At 47.9% G+C, this 22769-nt stretch overlaps 1 protein-coding gene across 1 annotated transcript in view; it reads right to left on the minus strand.

Moving 5' to 3' along the window:
- Positions 1 to 523: 523 nt before the first annotated feature.
- Positions 524 to 22769, minus strand: part of CNGB3 (cyclic nucleotide gated channel beta 3) — a 101863-nt gene continuing 79617 nt past the window's right edge. The window contains 5 exon segments of the mRNA XM_006924108.2: positions 524 to 737; positions 2715 to 2900; positions 3124 to 3270; positions 13571 to 13689; positions 18993 to 19076. Of these exon segments, the coding sequence (XP_006924170.2) occupies positions 524 to 737; positions 2715 to 2900; positions 3124 to 3270; positions 13571 to 13689; positions 18993 to 19076 (750 nt within the window).

The following is a 22769-nucleotide window of genomic DNA, read 5'->3' on the forward strand; positions in this document are numbered from 1 at the left end:
GGTGCCGCTGCGCCAAGCCTCCCCAGGGCTTCCGGGCCTGCCGATGGCCTGGCCCAGGGGCTCTTGGGCATCAGCATTCTGCAGGCCCTGCAGCCGGGCCCCTCAGCGACACCTCGCCGTGTCTGAGTGGCAGCCACCTGACTTTTGACTCTGGATTAAAGTCTCACACTCCCCTCCACTAAGAGCTGGCACGAACAGTGCTGTGCGAGACGTTGACACGCACACAACCGAAGAGGAAAGATGTTAACGCGCACACGACCGAAGAGAGAAGGCTGGCGGGTCGGAGCCAAGACCAGGCTAGTCGGAGGGAGGAGAGAAACGTCATCAAGAACAAACAGATAATGGAAAACCCACCACGTGCCATCGGGAGCACTGCTGCTGCGCGTGACACAGCGAACCCTCGTCACCGGCACGGGGTGCGCCCTCGGACACGTGGCCAGGGGCCGCCTGGGGCTTCTCGACAGTTACTGACAGCAGGCTGCGGGCCTGGTCCACCTCTGAGGACATCGAGACACACAGCCCTTTACTGCTGAGCCTCTTCTTCGACTTCAACTGTCAGCACCTCTTCCCCGGCCTCGGCGGAGGGAGCCATGCTGACCACGAGTGACGGCTGGGCGGCGCCTCTAGGCCACGCGGCCCTGCTAGCTGTGACGGGAGCCGCGCTGTGCGTGGGTCTGCCCGTGGGTCCGCTCCCTTGACCTTCGCTCCCTGTTCCTTCACACTCTCCTCCCTTGGAGCTCCGGCCGCCGTCCTGGAAGAAGCAGTTACAAAGAGTTGGTAGCGAAATCATGATCAAGGACACTGGCGTCTTTTGATTAATACACGAGGGCAAAGGTCAGCGGCGTAAGGCTGTCGAGCCTGCCGTGCGCGCATCACCTGGGCGAGCTTCCCGATGTGCCCAGAGCCGGCCCCAGCTTGGCGTCTGGCTCACGGTATTGGGCTGGGCTGCGTTTTTGTCCCTGCTGAGGATTCTCTCCCTGTTGGTCCTCACGCCCTCTGAATTAGTAGATTTGGTGCTCAGGACTCTTGGCTTTGCTATTAAAATATTTACTTATTTTATGGAGATGAAATTTTAAACATTTATTTTTTAATGAAAAGTATTAACTGAATAAAGATCCTGGGGAAAGCGCGGGCTTCCTCCTGCGCAGGCTCGTGGGAGAAGCCGCAGGAGAAACTTGTATCTCCCCATCCGTCCCACGGCCGCCTGAGCCCCAGTCTTAGAAGGCGCGTGTTCAGCATCATCTGTAGGAATTTCATCGTGGAAAACACTGTGCTCTTTGCGGGCTCCGTTTCAGAGAGGTGCATGTGAAGTGGGGGACCTTACTTAACACAGTGACTCATATGTTCCCACCCTACACGTCCATGCAGATGACCGTCACCACGACGGTGACGTGAGGCGCCTGACGCACACGGTGCCCCTCCTCGCACCACGGGGAGGAGACGGCTGTGCTCCCTCCAGCGTGACTCATTTGCTTCATGAGTTTCTCGAGGAGCCACAGCTGCCCATGTCCTGCAGTCAGAGATGACACAGTGACTGGGTTCAGAAAACCTGGAACTCTGCTGTTTTTCATTACCTGCCCTCATAGGCTTATTATGAGAATCAAAGAAATATACATATTTAAAAAAGGAACAGTGGTAGCACCTGAGTTTCTTGACGTTCGTAGTAACTGGGAGGCCGCTCAGGGGGCCTGGAAGTCTGAACACCTGAAGAGTAGTCTGGCTCTGTCACTGACTGTGATCTTATCAAACACGGCGATCTGGGTCTCAGTTTGTTCACGTATAACATGAAGGCCCTGAACGAAATCTCCGAGGGCATTTCTGGCTTCGAACGTTTGTGCTACACAGCTGACTGAACACCTGTGAACATGTCTGCTGGCTTGTTGGTAAGTGTGTTATGTATTTTACAGGTCGATATGCACATACACAGTTGATTCTCGTTACTCATGGTAGCTTCATTCTATAAAGCTGCCGTGAACACTGATTTAGCACACACTGACCCACTGCGCCTGGGATAATGCAGGATTAGGTTCCCGTGAGCCCCTGGCCTTAGCGTTTTTGTCAGCCGATAAGGACATAACCTTGTTTCCCGTGCACTTCTGTTTAGAGACACATACGTACTAGATCCCGTGGACCAATCGCACTGAACGCCCGGCCACAGCGCTACAGCTCAGGCCCGGGCGAGCTCGTCTCGCCCACACGGCATCCCCGAGAGGCGCTCACAGCACTTCCACACTCAGGACGCCAGGCAGCGCGTCAGCACGTGCTCGGGGCATTTTTACCAGGGCAAAAAAGGCACATAAACGCAGGAACATAACACTTAAGTAGACCACGAAAAAGCCAGGGTCTCTTTGTTTGACCTCAGCGGAAACGTGTTCTGGCTGCTCTGCTCAAGCGCATGTCTGCGGAGGCCCATGAAAGCACCTTGAGCACAGATTCTAGGGTTACAAAAGATATTAGTGAGTGGGCAGATTCCCAGATGCAGGACCCACAAATAATGTGCATTGACTGTATATGTCTATTAAAACCACTGATAATAAACCCGTGAGGCTTAGGTGTGATGACGCACAGGGAGACAGTTTCAATCACAACAAGCGCTGTACATAGTGTAGTAACTACTCGCATTAGCTGACTCCCGACTGTCCCCGGGTCTGAAGTGGCGCCAGAGTGGGTCCTGTCTGGCCATGCGGGCCCAGGGCCCGCCCGCTGCACCCCACTCTCTGCTTACCGGGCCGGCCTGCTCTCTCTTCAGCCTGAGTCGCCTCACGAGTCCAGCTTTTCCTGGGCTTCCTAGGAGAGCCTTCAAGATTCTGGGTGTCTCTGGTTTGGCGGGGAAGCGCAAGGCGAGTCCTCTTCTTGGAGAGGTCGCCTCTGTGGCAGGAGCCTTCTTCCTGAGCAGCACTCTGCGGATGAGAGAGAAAGGCTGCTTTAGATGGCACTGTGAGTTCTGGAAAAACCTCGTGCAAGTAGTCATTTCTCCCGATCTGTGGAGCCTTTGACGGATGACCGTGTACACAGTCGTTTGTCACGTGTGTGTCATGGAGAAAGATCACGGCCAAACAGTTCTCCTCTCAGACGGTACAGAGTAAAACCCGCTCCTGTCTGGTGGGGTTTGAAAGGCTGTACCTGGCTTTCTTCATGAGGAGCTTTTCAGAATCTGGGTAACGCAGAAGAATTTCTCGGAGGGTCTTTTTGTCCAGAGTTAGAAGGTTGGCGAAGCCGTGGGCCACCACGTCGGCAGTCCGACGGTTCCCCCCTGTCGCTGCAAGAAGGCTGAAGAGACAAAGGCGTGCCTGTCACCATTTCACTCTTCCTCAACCGAACTCTTAAAACGTGAGCTCAAACCCACTGCCATCCACACCACCCCAGAGATTACTTGCTGGAGGAAACAGTGTGGGTGACCGTGCACGCGTCGCGATGTGCTGGCCGCACAGTGGCAACAGTTTTCCCCAGGTTTTGCCTCCGACTCCCTCCTCACATCAAGGCCGTGGAGCCCTCGGTGGCCCGAGACCCCTCCCCAGACTCCGGAGAGCAGCCTCTTTGGACGGGGTGTCCTCCACCTCCCCTTCCTCCCCGCTCCATCCGCCCCGCCCCCGTTCCTGGCAGCCGGCTCGGTGGCCTTGCCCTGACTTCCATCTGGCTTCGGCCATCGGGAAACGGCAGTGGGCAGGAGGCGAGCAGGAGGACACGGGGCTGGAGCACCTACCCCCACCCTGTCCCTGCCAAGCCTCCGTCAGCAGTGGCTCCTGCCGGTGGCCCTGTCCTGAAGCGCAGCTCTCCCTGGTCACCTGCCCTCGCCTCGTCCTGGCTTAGCTGTGGAAACAGCTCCCTGGCTGTCACTAGTTTCCTGGTGTCACCGTTCTTCTTGGGTCCTTTTAAATCTCCCTTCACTCGTACGAGTCACCTCTCTCCTAACGTCTCCCAGCCACCGTGCTTGGGTGCACATCCTGTCTTCTGCCGGGCTCGGCCTGACGCAGCTCTGACGTCAATCCATAACGGTGCCTGGGGACATCAGGAGAATCCAAGCTCGTCCCTTATCAATGCCTAAATCATCTCCAGGCGAATCCAACCTCGTCCCTTATCAACTCCTAAATCATCTCGTTCCTCGACACCACAAACCACTCCAGTACAGTCATTCAGACGCAACTTCCCACACGGAATGTCACTGAATTCTGGGCTTTCTGTCTGTCCAAGACATAGCTGGGCGTTTTGCATTTGGGAAGCGACCAACAAACACTTAGCGAATAAATGAACCCACGAATGAATAAAGCGAGTACAAATTCAATTGCTCACCAGTGATTTGGAAAACGAGGGCTGCTCTTTGAAACCAAGGCAAGAAAAAACACATTTCCAATGTTTGAAAAAACACTACAGGCTCTGCACTGAGAAGATAACACGACTGATCGAATCTCTTGGCGTCAACCAGTTAGACACAAAGAGAGAAGGCTCGCGTTAACAGAAACACAATCTCCGGGTGGAAAAGACAGAGAAAGATCCTGCAAACAGAAATGTCCCCGTCTTCACAGTCCTGTGGAGCTGTGAGGAGGTCACAGGTTCTGTGCCTGAAGGTTTATGGTAGACAACGTGCACTTCCCCAGCTGCTGTCACCGGCAAGAGAACGTTCCGACTGGCTGTCAATGTTAAGAAATTAACATGAAGAACAGTGGGACGATTTTAAAAGGGATCCATGGGATCTACATAAGCACACAGCATTTTCTAATACTAGAAGACTTGAAGTAATAATGACAAAGAACTTTCTGAACTTAATGACAGACACCAAACTGTAGCTCCGGAAAACTCAGAAAATATCAAGAATACCAAAAAAACTGTTCCTAGGCGCATCCCATTCGAACTGTAATAAATCAGAGAGAAGAGAAACTCTGGAGGAGAGCTGGAGCGGGGCGACCTCACTCTAGAGGAAGAAGAATTCCAGCCGCCTTTCCGTCAGAAATCACGCGCGAGACGAGAGCGAACGAAATACAAGCGTCCTCGACCTAGAATTCTACGTACAATGAGATTATCCTTCAAAAGCGAAGGAGCCTCAAAGATTTCGTCAGACAAACAAAAACTGAGGGACTTCACCGTTCGCAGAGCTAGAAATGTCGAACGGAGGAAGATGATACCGGTTAGAAATCCGGGTCTCTGTGAAGAGTGGAGATCACTGGAGAAGGCAAACACAGGTAAAACAAAACTAAAATCTTAATTTCTCTTATTAGTTGATCTAAAAGATAACTTTCGATAATAAAGCAACAATGCATTGGGTGATTACAGCCCGCGGGTAAGAGAAATGAATGACACCCATGTCCCACGGGCTGGTCAGGAAGAACCGAGGAAACTGTCACGAGGTCCCTACGCACACGTGGGGCGGCACACGTGGGGCGGCACAGCGCTATGTGAAGGGAGACTTAGATTAGTTTAAAATGCGTATTGCAACTCTAGGGCCACCACTAAACTCTTTCGAAAATAAGTATAACTGGTATGTTAAGACAGGAGAGAAAACGGAATCACATAAGATGCTCCATTAAAACCAGGGAAGGCAGGAAAAGGGGGAAAGCGTAACGCAAGGCCACCTTAAGGCATCAAAGAGGGCCTCTTCCCTGCACTTCGCGTTCAATTTGGGTCCAGGACCACCCAGGCAGGCCACTTCAGAATGCACTATCCCTCCAAGACAGAAAGCCCGTGCTCAGACTCTATAAATGCTGACCATGTTAATACCGATTTATTTTGCTCAGTGATTTCATCTTTTAAATGTCTTGCTCCAAGGTAAAAATTACTGACTTTTTCATCCTTTCCTGAGGTTGTCCCCAAGAGAGGCTCTGTCATCAACCCTTCTATAGGAAGAGAAATGAATTTCTCTCTCTTTCTCTCTCTCTCTATCATCTATCCATTTGTCATCACAATCATCTCTTCAGTCACTCAACTTCCCATCTTCCTATCTTTCTATGAAATGGATGTTAATACGTGAAGGGCAATGATTGGACAAGCCTACTCCATTCGTGTTCTGTCGCCCTGGACACAGGGAATCCAGGAGTCAGGACGGGATAGACGGCACGGGTTGGGGCAGCTTAATTTGGGCCTGAGAATGTCTCCGTGCGTGTCAGACTATGAGAGCAGAACAGAAATAACATATGTAAATGTCAGCTTTTTTTGAGATTTCTCAAGCTTTAATTAAACTTGCCTACAGGTTACATGTTTGGAGTGCTTGATGAGTTTTTGAACGGAAGAAATAGTTTGCCAGATGGATTTTGCCCAAACTCTCAGCAATGTTTAAAATAGCATCTTCTCCCCACTTCCCATCCACAGAATGCTTCCCCAGCATTCCACCAATGGAAAATTTTACTTGTTAAACAGCTTAGTAAGAAGGTCTTTAAACATTCCCAACCCGTACAGAGTTTCTGAAAGAGCACGTGCTGGAGGACAAACGCTTGAGGGTGATGACAAGTGTCCCCAGGTCAAAAGCAGTGACGAGAGCACAAGGAAACACAGGGAAGGGTCTAATTCCAGACTCTCTTCTGTTTGCTGTGACCTCAGATAACAACTTAAAGACCTTTTCGATTTTCACTCCGATCACGTGAGTATTTATTATGTGCCTGCCACGTATTCAGCACTGTGACGTGAAGGCAGAGAGGAATTATTACGGCTCGGTATAGGCTTTGTGGAAAGAATATGAGTGTTGGAATCGGATAACTCTATCATTTATTTAGTATATTTCTGAGCAGTTACTTGACCTCTCTTTTAGAAGCAAGGTCACCTTTTAATGCCTACTATAGACATCTGGTCATCTTTAGGGAGAAATAACTATTTATAGACTCCTGATATTCAATTATCAAAAAGATGCTATTAGGTAAAATTTCTGGCTTAGAAGTTTTAAACTTTAATTTAATGTAACAAGGAACAGTAAGTATAATGACTTTGTTACTCAGGGTTCTCCAGAGAAATGGAACCAGCAGTGGGGACAGATATGTACACCTAGAAACTGGCTGCTGAGGTCATGGAGGCTGAGAGGCCCCACCATCTGCTGTCTGCGAGCCGGAGGCCCAGGAGGGCCGCAGCTGCCATCCAGCCTGGGTCCGTAGGCCGGAGAAGGGGAGAAGGGGAGCCCAGGGTGTAAGTCCGGTGGGCTCCAGAGCCCAAGAAGACGGCGTGCTGACGTGTGACGGCGGAGGGCAGGAGGAGGAGAGAGCGCGTCTGACCTCTCTCCTCCGTCGTATGCTGTCCAGGCCCTCACAGAGCGGATGATCCCGTCCAAATGGGTGAGGGCGACCTTCACTCAGCCAACTGATGGAGTCTACTCATCTCTTCTGAAACGCCCTCCCAGACGTGCCCAGACTCATCTCATCAGCCATCTAGGCATTCCTACCTAGCCTGGTCAAGGTGACATGTCCCACGAACCATCACAGGACTGGTGTGCGAAGGTGGAGAAGCGAATGCCAGCGGCTGGGGGAGACCTGGATGTGCAAACTCTGTGAACGTCAGGGATGGCAGCGACGCGCGGGGAGAGAGAGAGCGTGTGTGCGTGTGCGCGTGAGCGTGAGCATGCATGCGAGTGTGCGCGTGTGAGTGTATGTGCACACACGAAACTGCTGCAAGGCAAATGCATGCTACCTAGGATTTATTCCCTTTTTTGGTTACACAGAGGAGGATCTGCACGCCTGGGTTCTTATCAGAGTTGGCGCAGACGTCACAGATACAAACACGCAGCCCTTCCGCCCCCAGCAGGGCTTGACTTCGGGCTTGAATAGGCCTTAGAGGAAGTGGATGAACAATGAAGGAGCTAGGTAAAAATTCTAAGAAAGGAGAAAGGGGAAAAAGGGATAACATGTACTTTTTATTCCGTGCCCTGTTCATTCATGTCCTTTCAAGTGCCCAGGAAAACACTCTGCTATGATACTCAGGCTAGAAAATACTGTATCAAACAAACTAACATACCAGCTTCACTGTTTCTCTGGAGTCACAACAGCTAACAAGGTCATATATCAATGACCACGACAACCTAGAGAGATACATTCTTACCTATACTTATCAACATGGACACTGCGGTCCACATCAGTGAAGCGACTTATTCGAGAACAAATATTTAGGCGGCTTACTGTTGACATTCGAATCCAAGACCGGAGCTGACTTCAAGTCACAAGGGCTTTTCTTTACACCCTAAATAACTCCAGTGCTGCTAATGAAGTCGTCGCTGTTGCTTTAATGCAGATTTACCCACAGACAAAACAAGGGGTAAGTATGGTAGGGCTGGTGGCCGGCCGTGCTGGGGTCTGACTCGGCTTCTCTGCCGCCGCGTTGCTGTTCCAATGGCAGACAGAGCCGTGACTGCACCGAATTACAGACACTGGATACAGTAGAGAACATGTGAAGCCACGTTTCAACACGGCACTGACGACATAGTTGTTTACAGGGATATTTTGAAACAGATAAGGTTTGCTTTTTGATCCAGACAAAGAGGTGCTATAGAATCTAAGACGCTATATATACAGGTGCAGTGAGAACAGAAATACGTGTTCCAGAACAGACAGTGTCCACGGGGTCGAGACAGGAAAAAAATGGAAATGAGCAGTTTTCTACCTCAATATTAACCGATCCTCTTACCCCTCTTCATACTTGTAACGTGTCCACCATTTCTGTCTTTTAGGAAAGGCAGGCGATGGGGGTGGAGGAAGGAATAACAGAGTTATTCTGACGAAGAGTAAGAGTTTAGAATTAGAAGAGTCCAAAAAAACTAGAAGTCCCTCTTGGTACTCCCATTTTAAGTGTTCAGGAGAAATAGGTAAACATTGTTTGGAGGAAAAAAAAAAAGAGGTTTGAAATTATTTCTCAAAATAGTTGGTCTTTTCACAATGATATAAAGTAAATATAAAAATATCCACAGAATGAGCAATTTGAACAAAATAACTGGTGAAAAGTTAGAACTTAAATATTTTAAATGAAAACCAGACAATGTAAAACACATAAGGATATAGAAATACGTAAATTCTACTCAAAAACTTGTTATACAGGACGAAAAATGGGCGATAACAAAGGAAGAAATGCGGAAGGTAAAGGATCCCATTTATGAAAATAAAGAGGCCCATGGAAAATGCATTCAGCAGCAAACCTTTACTGAGGACCTATCATTTTCTAGGCACTGTTTAGAGAAATGCAAATTAAACAACCTATTAAAATATAAAAGCAATGAGAGTAATAAAGTAATATCAGTGATGCTGGGGAAAAAGCTCTGCACTGCACGTGGTATTGTATGTAAGAGTTTTTGGAAAATAATCTGCCCATATAGGTGTTATAGAAATGTTTCTACCTTTTGACCTAGTTATTTCACTTTTGGGAATAAACCTCAAAGAAATAAAAGAAGACGAAGTAATTTTACAAAGATAAACACAGCAGTGCCATTCTAAACAATGAAAACTGACAAAAAGGGCACAAGGCCGATTATGCACATTCGTGACAAAAATGAATGTGTATTAGTACATTTGCGAAGATGGACAGATAACTACATTCACTTATTTACTCGGTAACTATTTGTTAGGCACTTATGTGGGCCAGGCAGAGCCTCGAGGGCTGGGGATCGAGTGCAGACGAACCCAGCGTGTCTGCTGTGGTCTCTGGCCCCACAGCCCCCAGCCCCCACCTGAGGCACAGCGCGTGCAGTCTCGTGAGGAAGAGAAACACAGGAAACAAATGCGCCGGTCAGGTGAGTGCGTAACTGCAGAGGTAAGTTCCCTGAAGGAGCGCACAGCAAAGAGAACCGGGGGTCCTGCAGGGAGAATCTAGAATCCTGCAAGAAGCTGAGACGGGGTTAGGGGGACGGGGAAAGCAGCCGGCAGAGGTAACAGTCTGTGCAGAAAACCCCCAATGGCTGCGTGGCGTGCGGCATGCCGAAGGGACCCAGGTGTGGGCTGAAAGAGAGGCAGGTGATGCCGAGCGCCTTGCAGGTCAGGATGCGATGCGCATCTCATCCTGAGGAACAATGAGAAGGCACGGCACAGCTGTACGCTGAGGGCAGGGACGTGGTCCTGGCTGTGTTTCCAGAAGACCCCCTGGCGGCAGAGGCGACTGGACTGGAGAAGACGTGGCACAGGAGGGGGGGCCTGGAGTGGCCACTTGGAGGGCTGGAGGTGGCCTGCTCCACGGGGCGGCGATGGAGAAGGTGGGATGCAGTGGGCGGGGGGCACGCAGTGAGGAGAGGAGGCTGCGCACTCGGAGGTCCGCCCTCGGTTCTCCACAACCTCAAGCAACCGCCAAATCCAAGGACACGCTGGTGCTCGTGAAGTCTTGTGTTCCATAACGTCGCGTGTGTGCTCCGTCGCCGGATGCTGGACTCTTCGTTCTGTTCCTCCGTTTCCTGTCTCACCTATTCATAAGCCTTCGAGGGAAGTGGCTGCTTCCTGTTCACCATGCCATGTGTGGCCTACTTTGGGACACTCTGCATTATGCTGCAAGGGATCCTGAATACAGTTTTCTATTATTTTCATCAAATCACTATTGACTATTTAGTTAATTAAAAGTTGCTGAATAGCTCCTGCATTGGTTTTGAATAGAGGCAGGATGTAAGGAAAAATCAACACGTATCATGTGGTTTTGATGTAGCTGCTGGTGACATAAAGATGGAATGTTCTAATTCTTATATATTCATAGCTCAGGATGTTGGGAAGACACATCTGAGCAAAGTCATCATCAGTCAGAGGTGACTGTCATGTCAAAGCCATGACCAACATTACGAAAGCACAGGACAGGGAGCACAGAGCAGAGAGCAACCAGTGAGAGATGGCTTCAGACAGCTGACCTCTGAGTTGAGTCTTGAAGGGTGAGAAGGTATTTTCTAGGGGGAGGACATCCCAAAAAGAGAGAAAACCAGTCGGGAATCCTGTTGAAATCATAACAGCAATTCCAAGGGTAAAAACTCAGATGTGTTTCTAGAAAAGTGAGATTTTAACAGAGACAGAGGGAGACAGGAAGTGGTTAGACACATTGGGTGGATCTGATTTGGCACGACGTGTGTGTCAGGAAAACAGGGAGTCAGGACCACGAAAGGCCAACGCTCGGCAGACCCCGGCTCTCTCTTAAAACGGGGTGTCTGCACCTTCAGATGTTCGTTGGAAATATGGCCTGGGTTTTCTCCATGACAGGCTGTAAATCTATTTTTCAGTCGAGGCTTTGCTCTTTTGGATTAATATAAAATGTCCTTGAAAGCCCTCAGTTCTTATTTTTTTTCCAAAGAAAAAGGACCTTCTTTAAAAAGCTACACGAAAGTGATGCACTTAGCTCATTTTAACAAAGGTCACAGCATTTCTGAGTAGTAAACACAATTGCTCGGTCTTTCCAGTGTCTAGATGTTTGGCAGGCGAAGCGTCCAGCACTGGGATGAATAGCTATTGCTCCAGGGGCGCATGACGGCTGTGGGGCTGTGGGGCTGTGGGGCTGTGGAGCTCTGGGGATCTGGAGCTCTGGGGATCTGGGAAGGGGCAGGTGCATCCTGCTCCCCCTCACCCATGGCCAAGAAGAGAATCAAGGCCAAAAGCTCCCTTCTGCTCAAATCAACTAGACTCCTGAGCCAGTTTAGGGTGTGTCTGGCCTGCTGGCTTCTGCTCAGCCTTAGGAACCAGGTGGGTGGAAGGAGACTCATGTGAGGGGCTGCTGTCCAGTCTGAGCCAGCCCCGGGGCGCTTCCTCCAGCAATGATGACGCGGCAGTGATGCGCATCCCAGTGCTGACAAAGCTCTTCTCTCTTGGGAACGCTCAGCCCTTGGGAGAGGTCGGCTGATTAATTTCTGCAGTGTTTCCAAAGAGACTGCTGCATGTTTCATGACCTTGAAGATGGCAGTGATTATTAAGTCACCAAAATGTTAAATCCCTCTTGCAAGGAGTCCATGTAAGACGACGACAGGAAATGGGCAGAGGACTGGACCTCAGGCCTTCTGAGAAGCGGCCCCACCGCTGCCACACAGCGGGGCCTCCAGCAGTGCCCGCCAGCTCTGAGCAAGGAGGAAAATAAACAGAGGCCACGTGGTGGGCGGGGAAATAACGCGCCTGGACACTGAGGAGCCCCTAACGACACTACCATGAGAGCTCCCTGGGATGTGAGAATGGCTTCTTAGCAGCTACGAGATCCAGGGCTGGATGAACATCTTTCCGGGGTGTGGTGGCGGGATCTCTGGACCCTGGCCCACGAGATGCGGGTCTGAACGTTGCCCCTTCCTATGTCATCGCGGGCAAGGTCAGTGGCACCTGGAGGCACACTTTCCTCAGCTGTGAAATGGACATATTAGCTGCCTGACCATCTGCTCTCCCCCTCAGAGCCGGTGTCCCAGTTCAAGACCCCCGCACCCTCACTTGAAGCCCTGCGGCTGACTCCGACGGGTCCCCCGTCTCAGCCCTCTCTGCTACCACTGCAGTCCACAGAGCTGCGGAGCCTTTCAGAGTCATAATTCAGGGTGTCGTTCCTTTGCCTAAAACCCTCCAATGTTATCCATTTGTACCCAGAATAAAACACAAAGTCCCCAGCACGAGGCCGCGGATAACCCGATCTCTGCTCGCAGCGTGGGCCTCCTCCCTGTTCGTGCCCCTCCTTCACTGCACTCGGCCACGACCTGTGCGTCTGTCACCAGACGAGCGTGGTTTTCCCGCATCTGCCCGCCCTGCCGTCAGCCCACACCTGCACAGCGGCTCCACGGGCTCGCTCCAGTCCGGGGAGGCTGTCCCTGACCACGGAACCCAAACGAGCACCCCAGCCATTTCCAGCGATTTCACCCACATTGCACGGATGGGGACGTGAACCTAGGCCCGTCTGCTTCATTGCTCAGCCGCTGTCAGTCCCCGCAGGGCTGCAAGCTCGTGGGGCGCACCTTCTGTGCTATTTTCAAAGTGTATGCCCCGGGTTCAGATCGATACCCGACACCCCAGCACTAGGCACCCAGCACACCTTTGCTGATGAATGAATGAGTAAGTGTAAATACAATAACACATTCGGAAGTGTCTAGCGCACGAGATGCCTAAATTTGTTGTCTGCTTTCTTGCTCTTGGGGACTTATTTGTAGCAAAGGCCAATACAGAATAATAGCAACAGTTAACACTTATTGGGCCATCCTAAAACTTAACTCACTTGCCAGCCCTCTAAGACGTGCACTGTTGTTATTACAGTTGTGCAGATGAGGAAACTGAGGAACACGGAGGTCAAGGAAGTGGTGACCTTGGATTTGGACTCAGGCAACTTGGTCCCACAGCTGTGATGCTATCACTCGCCTACTCGAAACGGCTGTCTTAGCCTGGCATTCAAGTCTTCCAGCAATATGACAACAACAGATTCTTCTGATCATTTTTTTCACTATTCATTCATTCATGTATTCAGTCGACATATATTAAGCACTGACCTAAGTCTCAAGACTAAACAGCTGTATGAGCTAAGTCTTTTGGGGGAAGAAAAGGGATAAATAGAAATGAAAATCCTTATTTTCAATGCTCTCAGCAAAATCAAACCCTCGATAATCTGGAGCAGAAACTTTCCAAATTTTAAAACCTAAGATTTTTCCTTTATGACAATGCCAGCCTCCCTCATTTACGAAGTGTCTTTCGGATACCTGATCTCGCCAAACACTGTCCCAGTTTTCAGAGTGACCAGAACTTGCGTACCGTCGGAGCCTCCAAGCACTTGGACTTCTCCTTGCTTGACGATATACATTTCCTTCCCAATTTCTCCCTATATGCCAAATACAAAGAGGCACTTTATTACTTTATTCTTGACGATTACCCCCCACGTGAAGACACAGAAACTCTTCTAGAGGAATCGATGTAAGTGAAGGAAGCAAGGAACATTGATGAAAAGGCAACCATTTTCAGGCCTGGGGTAGGTTACAGACACCAGGTGGAAGGAAATTATTAGCCCTGTGAGCACTGAATGCCGCCGCTGGCCACCGGGAGCCATCGCAGCCAGCACGTTGTTCCAGGAGTGGGCACGGGCAGAGGAAGCAGCTGACTGTAGCACGGCCCGCCTGGCGTCGGTGACCGCTGCTTTGCTCGGTCTACCCAGACAGCATGGGCTGCAGCCATTTCACGCTACTACAGATTTAGAACCTGGGGCATGCGAGCCTCTAAGCTATCATTCTTGTTCCATACCTGATTTCTCTAATCTTTGTCTCTGTGTGCCTTTTCCTTGCTGTTCCTGCACCGTGTGCTCTGCTGTAATAAGTCTTAAGCCATAACCATAACTTTATGTTGAGTCGTGCGGATCACCAAACCAGCAGGTGGCTGTGGGGCCCCTGGGACGTATGTCCTCACTGCAAGATCCAAAAGGAATAAATATGCCTCACAAGACACCGAAAGGGCATCTGGGCCAAGAAAAGCTGCTACATTCCGATAAGCAGGTTTGCGTGATACCAGACAGATCATTTTGGATAATAGTACCTACATATCTCAATGAGTTGTCTTGATCATCCTGAACTATAAAAAAATAGCATGACACTCTGTTCAGGAAGGGACTGGGTTATGTGACTTAATAAAATATTTTTGTTAACTGTATTTTCGAAGGATTAGAATACATTAAAATTAACTCAGGATTAAATGACGTTGATTCTAGTTTACACTCTGCGACGGCTGAGACACCTACTGTGTCCCAGTGCTTGGCACAGGGCTTGTGACATAGTCACTCATTTATGAATGAAGGAAACATAATTTAACCATTCTCTGGGAAGTTTTGAAGTCTTTTAACAAAAGGTTATTTTCCTGAACATTAATTATCGTGTTATAATTTTTGGTCGAGTTTAAAGCTTTCACACTCCGCCTCTTAGTTAACCCTATGTGAAGTTGAAATTCTCATTTTATCTCCCCATTACCTTTATGAGGAAGGTAGAGTAAGTACTATTATTTCTATTTTATGGAAAGGAAAATAAAGATACAGATTGGCTTAGCTGACTACCCAAAGCTCCATGACAGTCAGAAGCAAAAGGAGGCCTAGAATGAGCATCTCCTAACTGTGCAATGTAGGGAGTATGTTCGAATTTTGCATTGCGCAGTATATTAAGCGAATATTTATTCTCAAATATAGATCAAGGAAGAAATCCCAATACGGATGGATCTTATTGTGGTTACTTCCTTGATATCAACGCCAGTAACAATCTCTCTCATTTGCCTACTAGTTTTCAAAATCACAACAGTGTATGATAGTCACATTGCTCTTTATTTTAATTCCTATATTTGTTCTAACAGAATGTGCTACTTTCTAACTGCAGAGCATTTTCATACACGTTAGTGCACTTAGTTCCTGCAGAAATCCCAGTGAGGTCAAATACAAGAGACTGCATTATTCTCATTTAAAAATTGGTAGTAGAGGCTTGAACGGTTGTATCTTGAGCAAACTTACAAGGCTGGCAGCTGACAGTGTTGAAACAGTAGCACCTAATTCTGTCTAATATGTACAGGTAGATCATTTTTAATAATGAATCTAATACCAAGACTAATCTTTTAGAAACCAATAAAATAGTATAAAGTATTTTTAAATAAGGGAAAGTTATCTGAAAATTAGTTTTCCAAGAGATACTCCAGGAAATGATGATGAGAACAGGGCGTATCCCTTCTTCTTGGCATGAAGTAATCCTTGAGGAACTGGATGATTTTTCAGAGGCAGTTATTACAACTGACGAGGTAGAAGCACACAGTGGTCCTTAAATAAGAGTTCAGCACTTGTAATTATTTTTTAATGATCATTATCCAAAGAGATTTGGCATAATCAATAGACCAAAACTTCTACTACTTCTTGCATATTTCTAGACTAATTTAAGCCTCTCCCGAAAGTTTAATTAGCAGCACATGAAGCAGCCATTCCTCAGAGCACGAGGTCTGGCGCACGCGAGATGAGGCGGACCCGGCTCCTGTGCGGGGCTGACGCGCTAACCTGCGGGAAGTGCGAGAGCTTCGTGGACAGCGGGGCACCCTTAGTGGGTGGCACTTCTAGTTCTCAGGGTTCCTGGGCAGAAGCCACTTCCGAGGCTAGTGGGGGCATCATGACACTCACATTAATTCTTGACAATTATTCCTGGGAAAACTCCCAAATTCTCTTTGAAACAGCCGGGGCTGCCCGCTGGGTGAGGTTAAGAGCTGCCCTGCGGATTAGGGAGGATGAGGGAGGCCAGCGCACTGGGCCCCAGCCCTGCCGTCTCCTAAGGCAGCGGGGCCACTTCCAAGGCGCACGAGCTTCTCCCTCCGTTTCCCGCGGGGACCTGTGGAAATGGTGAGCAGAACGACACCGGGCCAGCTGTCTCAAACCCGGGCAAGCGCCAGCCTTTCCCTCCTGTCGGTATCTCCCGGGACTCAAGGTCCCCCGCAGACGACGACGAAGAAATGTGGCCCCGTTTCCGCTTTCCTCCTCCTGGCTCCTTCTCCGCCCTCGTCTGTGCTCGCGGATCTGCTCTCGTCCCTAAGCGATATGAGGCGCTGGCAATGAGAAGGTTGCGTCCACTCTGCACTTCACCCTTTGGGAAGCACATCGGCACTTCTCAGGGGTGTGGGCGCTCAACTGTCTGAGTTATCTCATTTTCGGTCCCTGCTGCTACCGGAACAAACCGAAAGGCCATTTTGGTGCAGTAAGGCCTTGTTGGTCCCAAAACACCACCCTAGGGGGGCCTTACACTGAGCCGTGGTTTCTAGTTCCCATTTTAATGAAAGTGATTTCATATCACCAGTTGGCCGACTTATCTCAGACTAACTTGTGTGGGGCTGCATATTCTTGGTTTTCATTACATTAAACTTCTCATTTTTTCCTCTCCTTCCTCTGACAGCTCCTCCTCAGCTGCCATCTCGGAGTCTTCTCCATGGACCTCCACGAACACTGTATTCTGGGTCCTCTTCTCTGGCCTTTACTTGAAGTCAGCTTCCGTCACATGCCTGTTCTCAAAATTTACCTCCAGTTCCTTTCTCTCTCATGGACAAGACTAATTTCCACCCGTGCTCTAGGTGTCTCCACCTGGACACCTTGAAGTACCGCATATCAGAGGTCTGCAACTTTTGTGGCGCCAGGGACTGGTGCTCCTACGAGGATTTAATGCCTGAGGATCTGAGGCAGAGCTGAGGCGGTGACGCTGGTGCTGGGGAGCGGCTGCAGATGCACAGGAAGCTTCGCTGCCTTGCCTGCCGCTCACCTCCTGCTGTGAAGCCCGGTTCCTAAGAGGCCATGGACCGGTACCAGTCCGTGGCCCGGGTGTTGGGGACCCCTGCCCTACACTCTGTTTGTCTTTCACCTTTATCCCAGTGGATGATTTGCTTCCTTTCCTTGAATGTGCCAAGCTCTGTCCTGCCTCATGGCCCCACGGCCTCACGTCAAACGCTGTCCTCTCCACTGTCCTACTAAAGAACTCTTTCTCTTTAGAGTTTGCACAGCTCAGGCCTGACGACCTCTGCTTCCTCCTTTGCCATTACACACTCTCCTGGCAACTTCTACTTTCCCTTTATGGAAGTCGGTACATTTTGGAGTTAAGCATTTATTTAATTTCATTTGTGTACTGTCGGTCTCTTCCATCAGGCCAGTGATTCTCCTCTTTGGTTACATTTTAGAATCATCTGGCTGCTTTTAAAAAATATTGATCTGTGGGCTCTGCCAAGACCGACTGAATCTCTGGGGATGGAGCCCAGACCTCTAAATTCAGGTGACTTGATGCACATGGTGACCTGAGTACCCCGGCACTAGACCGTAAGCCCCTGGAGGGCAAGAACCATCTATCTGTTCCTCTGCTGCCGACAACTGCCCAGTACCCGGCACAGTGCCTGGCCCATGGCATTCGAAACTACTTGTTGAGTTTTATTGAGCGAACGATGCTAAAGCTTTCTAGCTGGTGACTTGCTGTCCTCTGCATGCCCCGTGCCGACGCGGCCCCTTCCTTTCTGCCTCAGCGCATCTAAGTCCTTCCTCCACCTGGAATGCCTGTGTCCTGCTTCTCCCCACTTCTTTCTTCAAGACTCAGCTTGAACATCATCTTCTCCGGGAAATCTTGCCGGTACCGGGTGGGACAAGCATCCTTGCTGTGTCCTACACCAGCTTGTGCCTGCTCTCTCACAGCCTAACACACGGTTCTGGAATGATGTAAGTGCTTCCCACCTGCACTCGCTGTGGACGCCCCTGAGTTTGGGGTCACCTCGCATTTCTCTGAACTATGCACATTCCTCCGCTTTTTATTTTGATTATCGACTGTACTACTGATTTAGTCTCTCAAGATATAAACCCAAGGTCATCATTCCTTCTCTCTCCCCTTAGATCAGTAATCAGAGATGTGCAAAAATGTTCATTTTAGTGTTATTTATAATAGCAAATATTTGCAAATTGACTGTGATATATTCATAGATTAAATTACGTGGCTTTGAAAATGAGGTTATAGATTATATAAGAATATGTAAAATGCTCATATGATATATTGTTACGTGACAGACCATGTTTCAGAACGTAAGTACAGTATAATGCCAATTTTATAAAACTATCCTCAATCAATATAAAAAGACAGGTTGAAATATATTAATAGTGGTTATTTCTGGGTGGTGGAATTTTTATCTTTGCCCTTTTTGTGTTTTCCATTTTAAAAATAATAAACACGTATTACTTCTGTAATCATAAAAAGCATGTAAAATTGACTATCCACTAACTGGGTAAGCTTAATGGAGGTAACCGATAGTTTTTGGAATACATAAAAAGGACATAACCACCTTTTATTTCTGTAATTTTTTTCCCCCACTTTAAATATTTGGAATTCATGGGGTGTGATGCTTGATGATTTACATTTATACAAAGAAACCTTTCAGACTACCCACTAGTGTCCTGTAAGTAATGAAATCCATATTGTCTGGTTCCATTTTGAACTCTGAGAGCACATTATTCTTTTATGGAATTATATATCATAATTATTTCTGTACTATAGAATACACCTTGGACAAATTTTCTTTAAACAATGTTCTTAACTTATGTCTGAACTCCTCAAATTTACTTATTACCTGTCATGCAACTGAAAAATAGCACACACTCACCTTTTTGCAGACAAAGTCACCAGGTAAATAGACAGTGGATTTCAATCTTAACAACATGTCATAAAGCATCTGTGTATCACAACCCTAAAGAGAAAAGCAATAGAGAGAAAAATAATTCTTATAGACACAGATAAAGGCCAATATTCCAAATGACTTTAAAATGAAATGGAAATAAACAATAATAGCTAATGTCTGTGTTAACACTAAAATATTAGTTGCCAATGAACATGGACTTGTCTTGACCCAAACTTTAGGGAGAAAAAAAGCCCCTGTAGTATAATAGTGAGAGTTTGGATCCTGGTCAGATGGATTTGGGTCAGTCCTGTTTCTAGTATCTATTGCTATGTAACTTCTCTTGCCTTCAGTTTCCTAAATGTTAAATGGGGGTAGAAATAATATTTAACTCAGAATGCTAATTTTTACTTACACAAAACCTAATGCTTAATGAGAGCTATTAATGATTATGACAGTATAATAATAATTTATTAGTAGTATATTAAGACTGACATTTATCCAAATCTTTGTTGAACATTTTTCTTATATCATCTTTCATACTATTGTTAGATGTTATCTAACTTTGTGAGCTTATTTGTCTTACTGCTTCAATTCAATTATCATCTTCTTAAAGGCAGAGTAATAGATACAAAAGCGGTATCTGTTAAGTGAATGACTGTTCATATCCACTTTAACAGTGTAATAAACAAATCTGATTTGTTAGAATATATGTCTATTTTTGTATTCTGTGCAAATAATTATAATTTATCTCTATGCCAGGCTAAAGAAAAAGCTACAGATGCTTCTAAAATCTTTTTACATAGTTTTAAATCTTCCACTTTCACCAAATATTTTAATCTTTCCTCCCAGAGCTGCCTCCATGCAGCAGCTTCCTCTAGCGGCTGGTCCTGCCCATCCTTTGGGGAATTATTATCTCACAAGGAACTAATCGTGGTCAGCAGAAGAGAAAAGAAAAGAGAAGCAAAGGGCGGGTCTCCACTTCGTGACTGGGGTGCTCGTTCTCCTAGCAGCCACCAGTTTTCTGTAATGATTTCAGTAGCAAACACTTGACCTAGATCCATATGAAATTTAGACCTCAGGGTTGCCTAGCTGATAAAGAAAGTTAGTAATTTATGATTGAAGTATCTTCAAGTAGTCATTGGTGAGAAGCACTCAGATGAACCTGCTGTTAGAATTTTAAAAATTTATTTGAGAAAGTGTAGCTTTTGGTTATCTAGAATAGGAAAAAGGCCAGGGCTGGCAGGAATGACTTTTTAATACAGTTCAACAAGTATGATGAGAAGCTGCCATGAGCAAGTCCTTGCACCACGCCCTTGGAGTAATGGACAATGAAAGAGGCTAAGTCTAGTTGCGAGGATGGTTTAAGTAAACAGAGAAGCTGTAATTGATGATAGAGTTAATCATGTCCTAAGAAAACATAAAGCTTTGAGGGAGTTTACTTCTGCCTAGGAGTGGGGATGGGAAAGAGGGGAGCCCCAAGAAGGTGCTCACGTGGATGACACGTTTGAGTCAAATGATGATGAGTCTGACAGATAAAAATATTTAAGATCCGCAGGTCGGAAAACCACAGAGGGGTTAAAATAAAATTCTCTCTTGCTGTCTGTGCATACAGATATGACTGAACTCAGCAAGTAACACATCTGCACAAAAGCAAGGTGTAGAATGTATTCGACATGATTCCAAGTATGAAAAAACTACACCAAATAATACTGTCTGCCGGTGATGCTTACATGGATATCAAGTGGAGACTGGAAAGGTGCCCTCAAAATCACGCTAGTGGCCACTACAGGGAGGGAGGGCGGGGGACAGACCTGGGGAGAAGCACTGATGAGACACCAACTTTAATTTTGATCAGCTTAATGAAAATTAAGTAAAATGCACATCCCAAGACTGTTTGTAGGAACACACCCCCTCCGTGGAGGAGGGCGGTTAATGATTTTCATCTTAACCAGTGAGGTGGGCTCCCGGCAGAAAGCACCAGTCAGGGAGACCTGCACAGGGGAACGTGCTAAACCAAGCCAGGTGCCAAGTCCTGGAGCAGACCAGTGACCGTGAGAACATTCCTCTGTAGCACTCGGCGGAGAGCTTCACGCTTAGAACTTGGGTTTCCTCGGAGAAAAACGTTCGAACCATTTTAAATATGAATTCTGATGAACATGATTGCATTTAGCAGTCACGTAAACAAAACGCAGCTGTATGCAGTGAAAACCTGTAACTTAAATTTCATCAATTAGTGATTCTGTCCCCTCACGGCCGCGTCTGGACAGATGCGCTGGCTCCTCCTCATCCGCACTCAGACTCCGTTAAACGACAGTTCATCGTGAAGTCGCTACATTTTATGATGTGTTTGAAAATGATGATATTTTTTTTTCCCTCCCAGAAAGTGATTATTTTCTTGTGCTATATTTTGCTCCATCACTGTATGATAAAAATTTACATCCAGGGCTAGTTTTTCCCCTTGTGACGCAGCTTTACTTCCTTTATAGATGTCAGTAGGACATGTTCTGATTTATAAGTCGGAGCAGTTTTATACCTGTCGCCTTCTCTCTAAAGCGGGAGTACCTGTGTAAGAGCTAAGAGTAACGTTATATTAACATAAAACATGTGTCTTAAATTTGTTATTTCTCATCTTTACCTGTCTAATTCTTCCGAGCGCCCCGTGATTCCTGGCATTACAGAACATGCTTTGCAGATGAGGGAACGGAGTCAGGAAGTCTGCTGGCTGTCTCCCTAAGGTCGTACCAGCAACAAGCATCAGAGGAAGAGACCCCCAGAGTGAGATGTTTTCTATCTTACATCCTGAGCATCTCGAGGGCAGACTTGCGCATTGCTCCCCTCTGGACCCGCACCCGGCAGGCCCTGGGGTGCAGCAGGCACTGCACTGACGCGGCCTGCTGTGGGGAGGGGACTGTCGGACACCGCTCCGTTTTCAGCAATGGGGAACTGAGTGCAGTGCGAAAACCCGTGTCACAGACCTGAGTGAGGGTTCTGGAGATGTGTACGGATAACCTCTAGCTTAGAAGGTGGTCCCTATGCCCAGAAAGTTCTTTCAATGATGGTGAACTTGGAGCACGACTGTAAGGTTGGTGGGGTTCATCTCTGAAAAGCTTTCTGTCTCTAGGTTCATTCCCGCTTCTTTGAAACAGAACTTAAGACTATAGTAAGCGACAAGTCCCTGGGACATTAAGTCTCCTTCGAGTATAAATGAGCTTCTCAGGGATCTGCCCGCTCGATCTCAGAAATGAACTCTCGCTCCATGTCAACTCGACTCCCCTTGAGCGAGCGGCGGTGATACAGCCAGGGCAGGGGACTGAGCCCGGTGCCCGTGCTGTCGACGGCACAGCTGCGCGATGGAGGGAGCTGCTGGGAGCAGCAGCCGATGTGATTAGTACTCTGCGAAGTATGACCACGTCACAGCGCACTGAGGTATCAGTGATGCGGGACCCAGCCCTACGTTCACTGTTTACGGATCCTAGCAAAAGGCTCCTCCATCAAGTCGTCCCCGAAAACTGACAACAATGCTCCTTCTCTAGCGTGTCAGCCCTGCACAGTCACAGTGGCAAGTCTCTGCTGGCTGGAGCCTTGGGGATGAGCCCAGTCCGTGCCCCTGGGGGCTGGCCTGGCCACGGGAAGAACCCGACCCCACCTGTGCAGGAACTCCCCTGTGACCACTCAGCTTTGTCTTTCAGTTACTGAAAACAGTATGACAACAACACGACTTACTAAGGCCAGGTACTGACACGAGCACTTTATGTGCTTTGA

This window comes from Pteropus alecto, unplaced genomic scaffold, assembly GCF_000325575.1.
Source record: "Pteropus alecto unplaced genomic scaffold, ASM32557v1 scaffold87, whole genome shotgun sequence".
Lineage (NCBI taxonomy): Eukaryota > Metazoa > Chordata > Mammalia > Chiroptera > Pteropodidae > Pteropus > Pteropus alecto.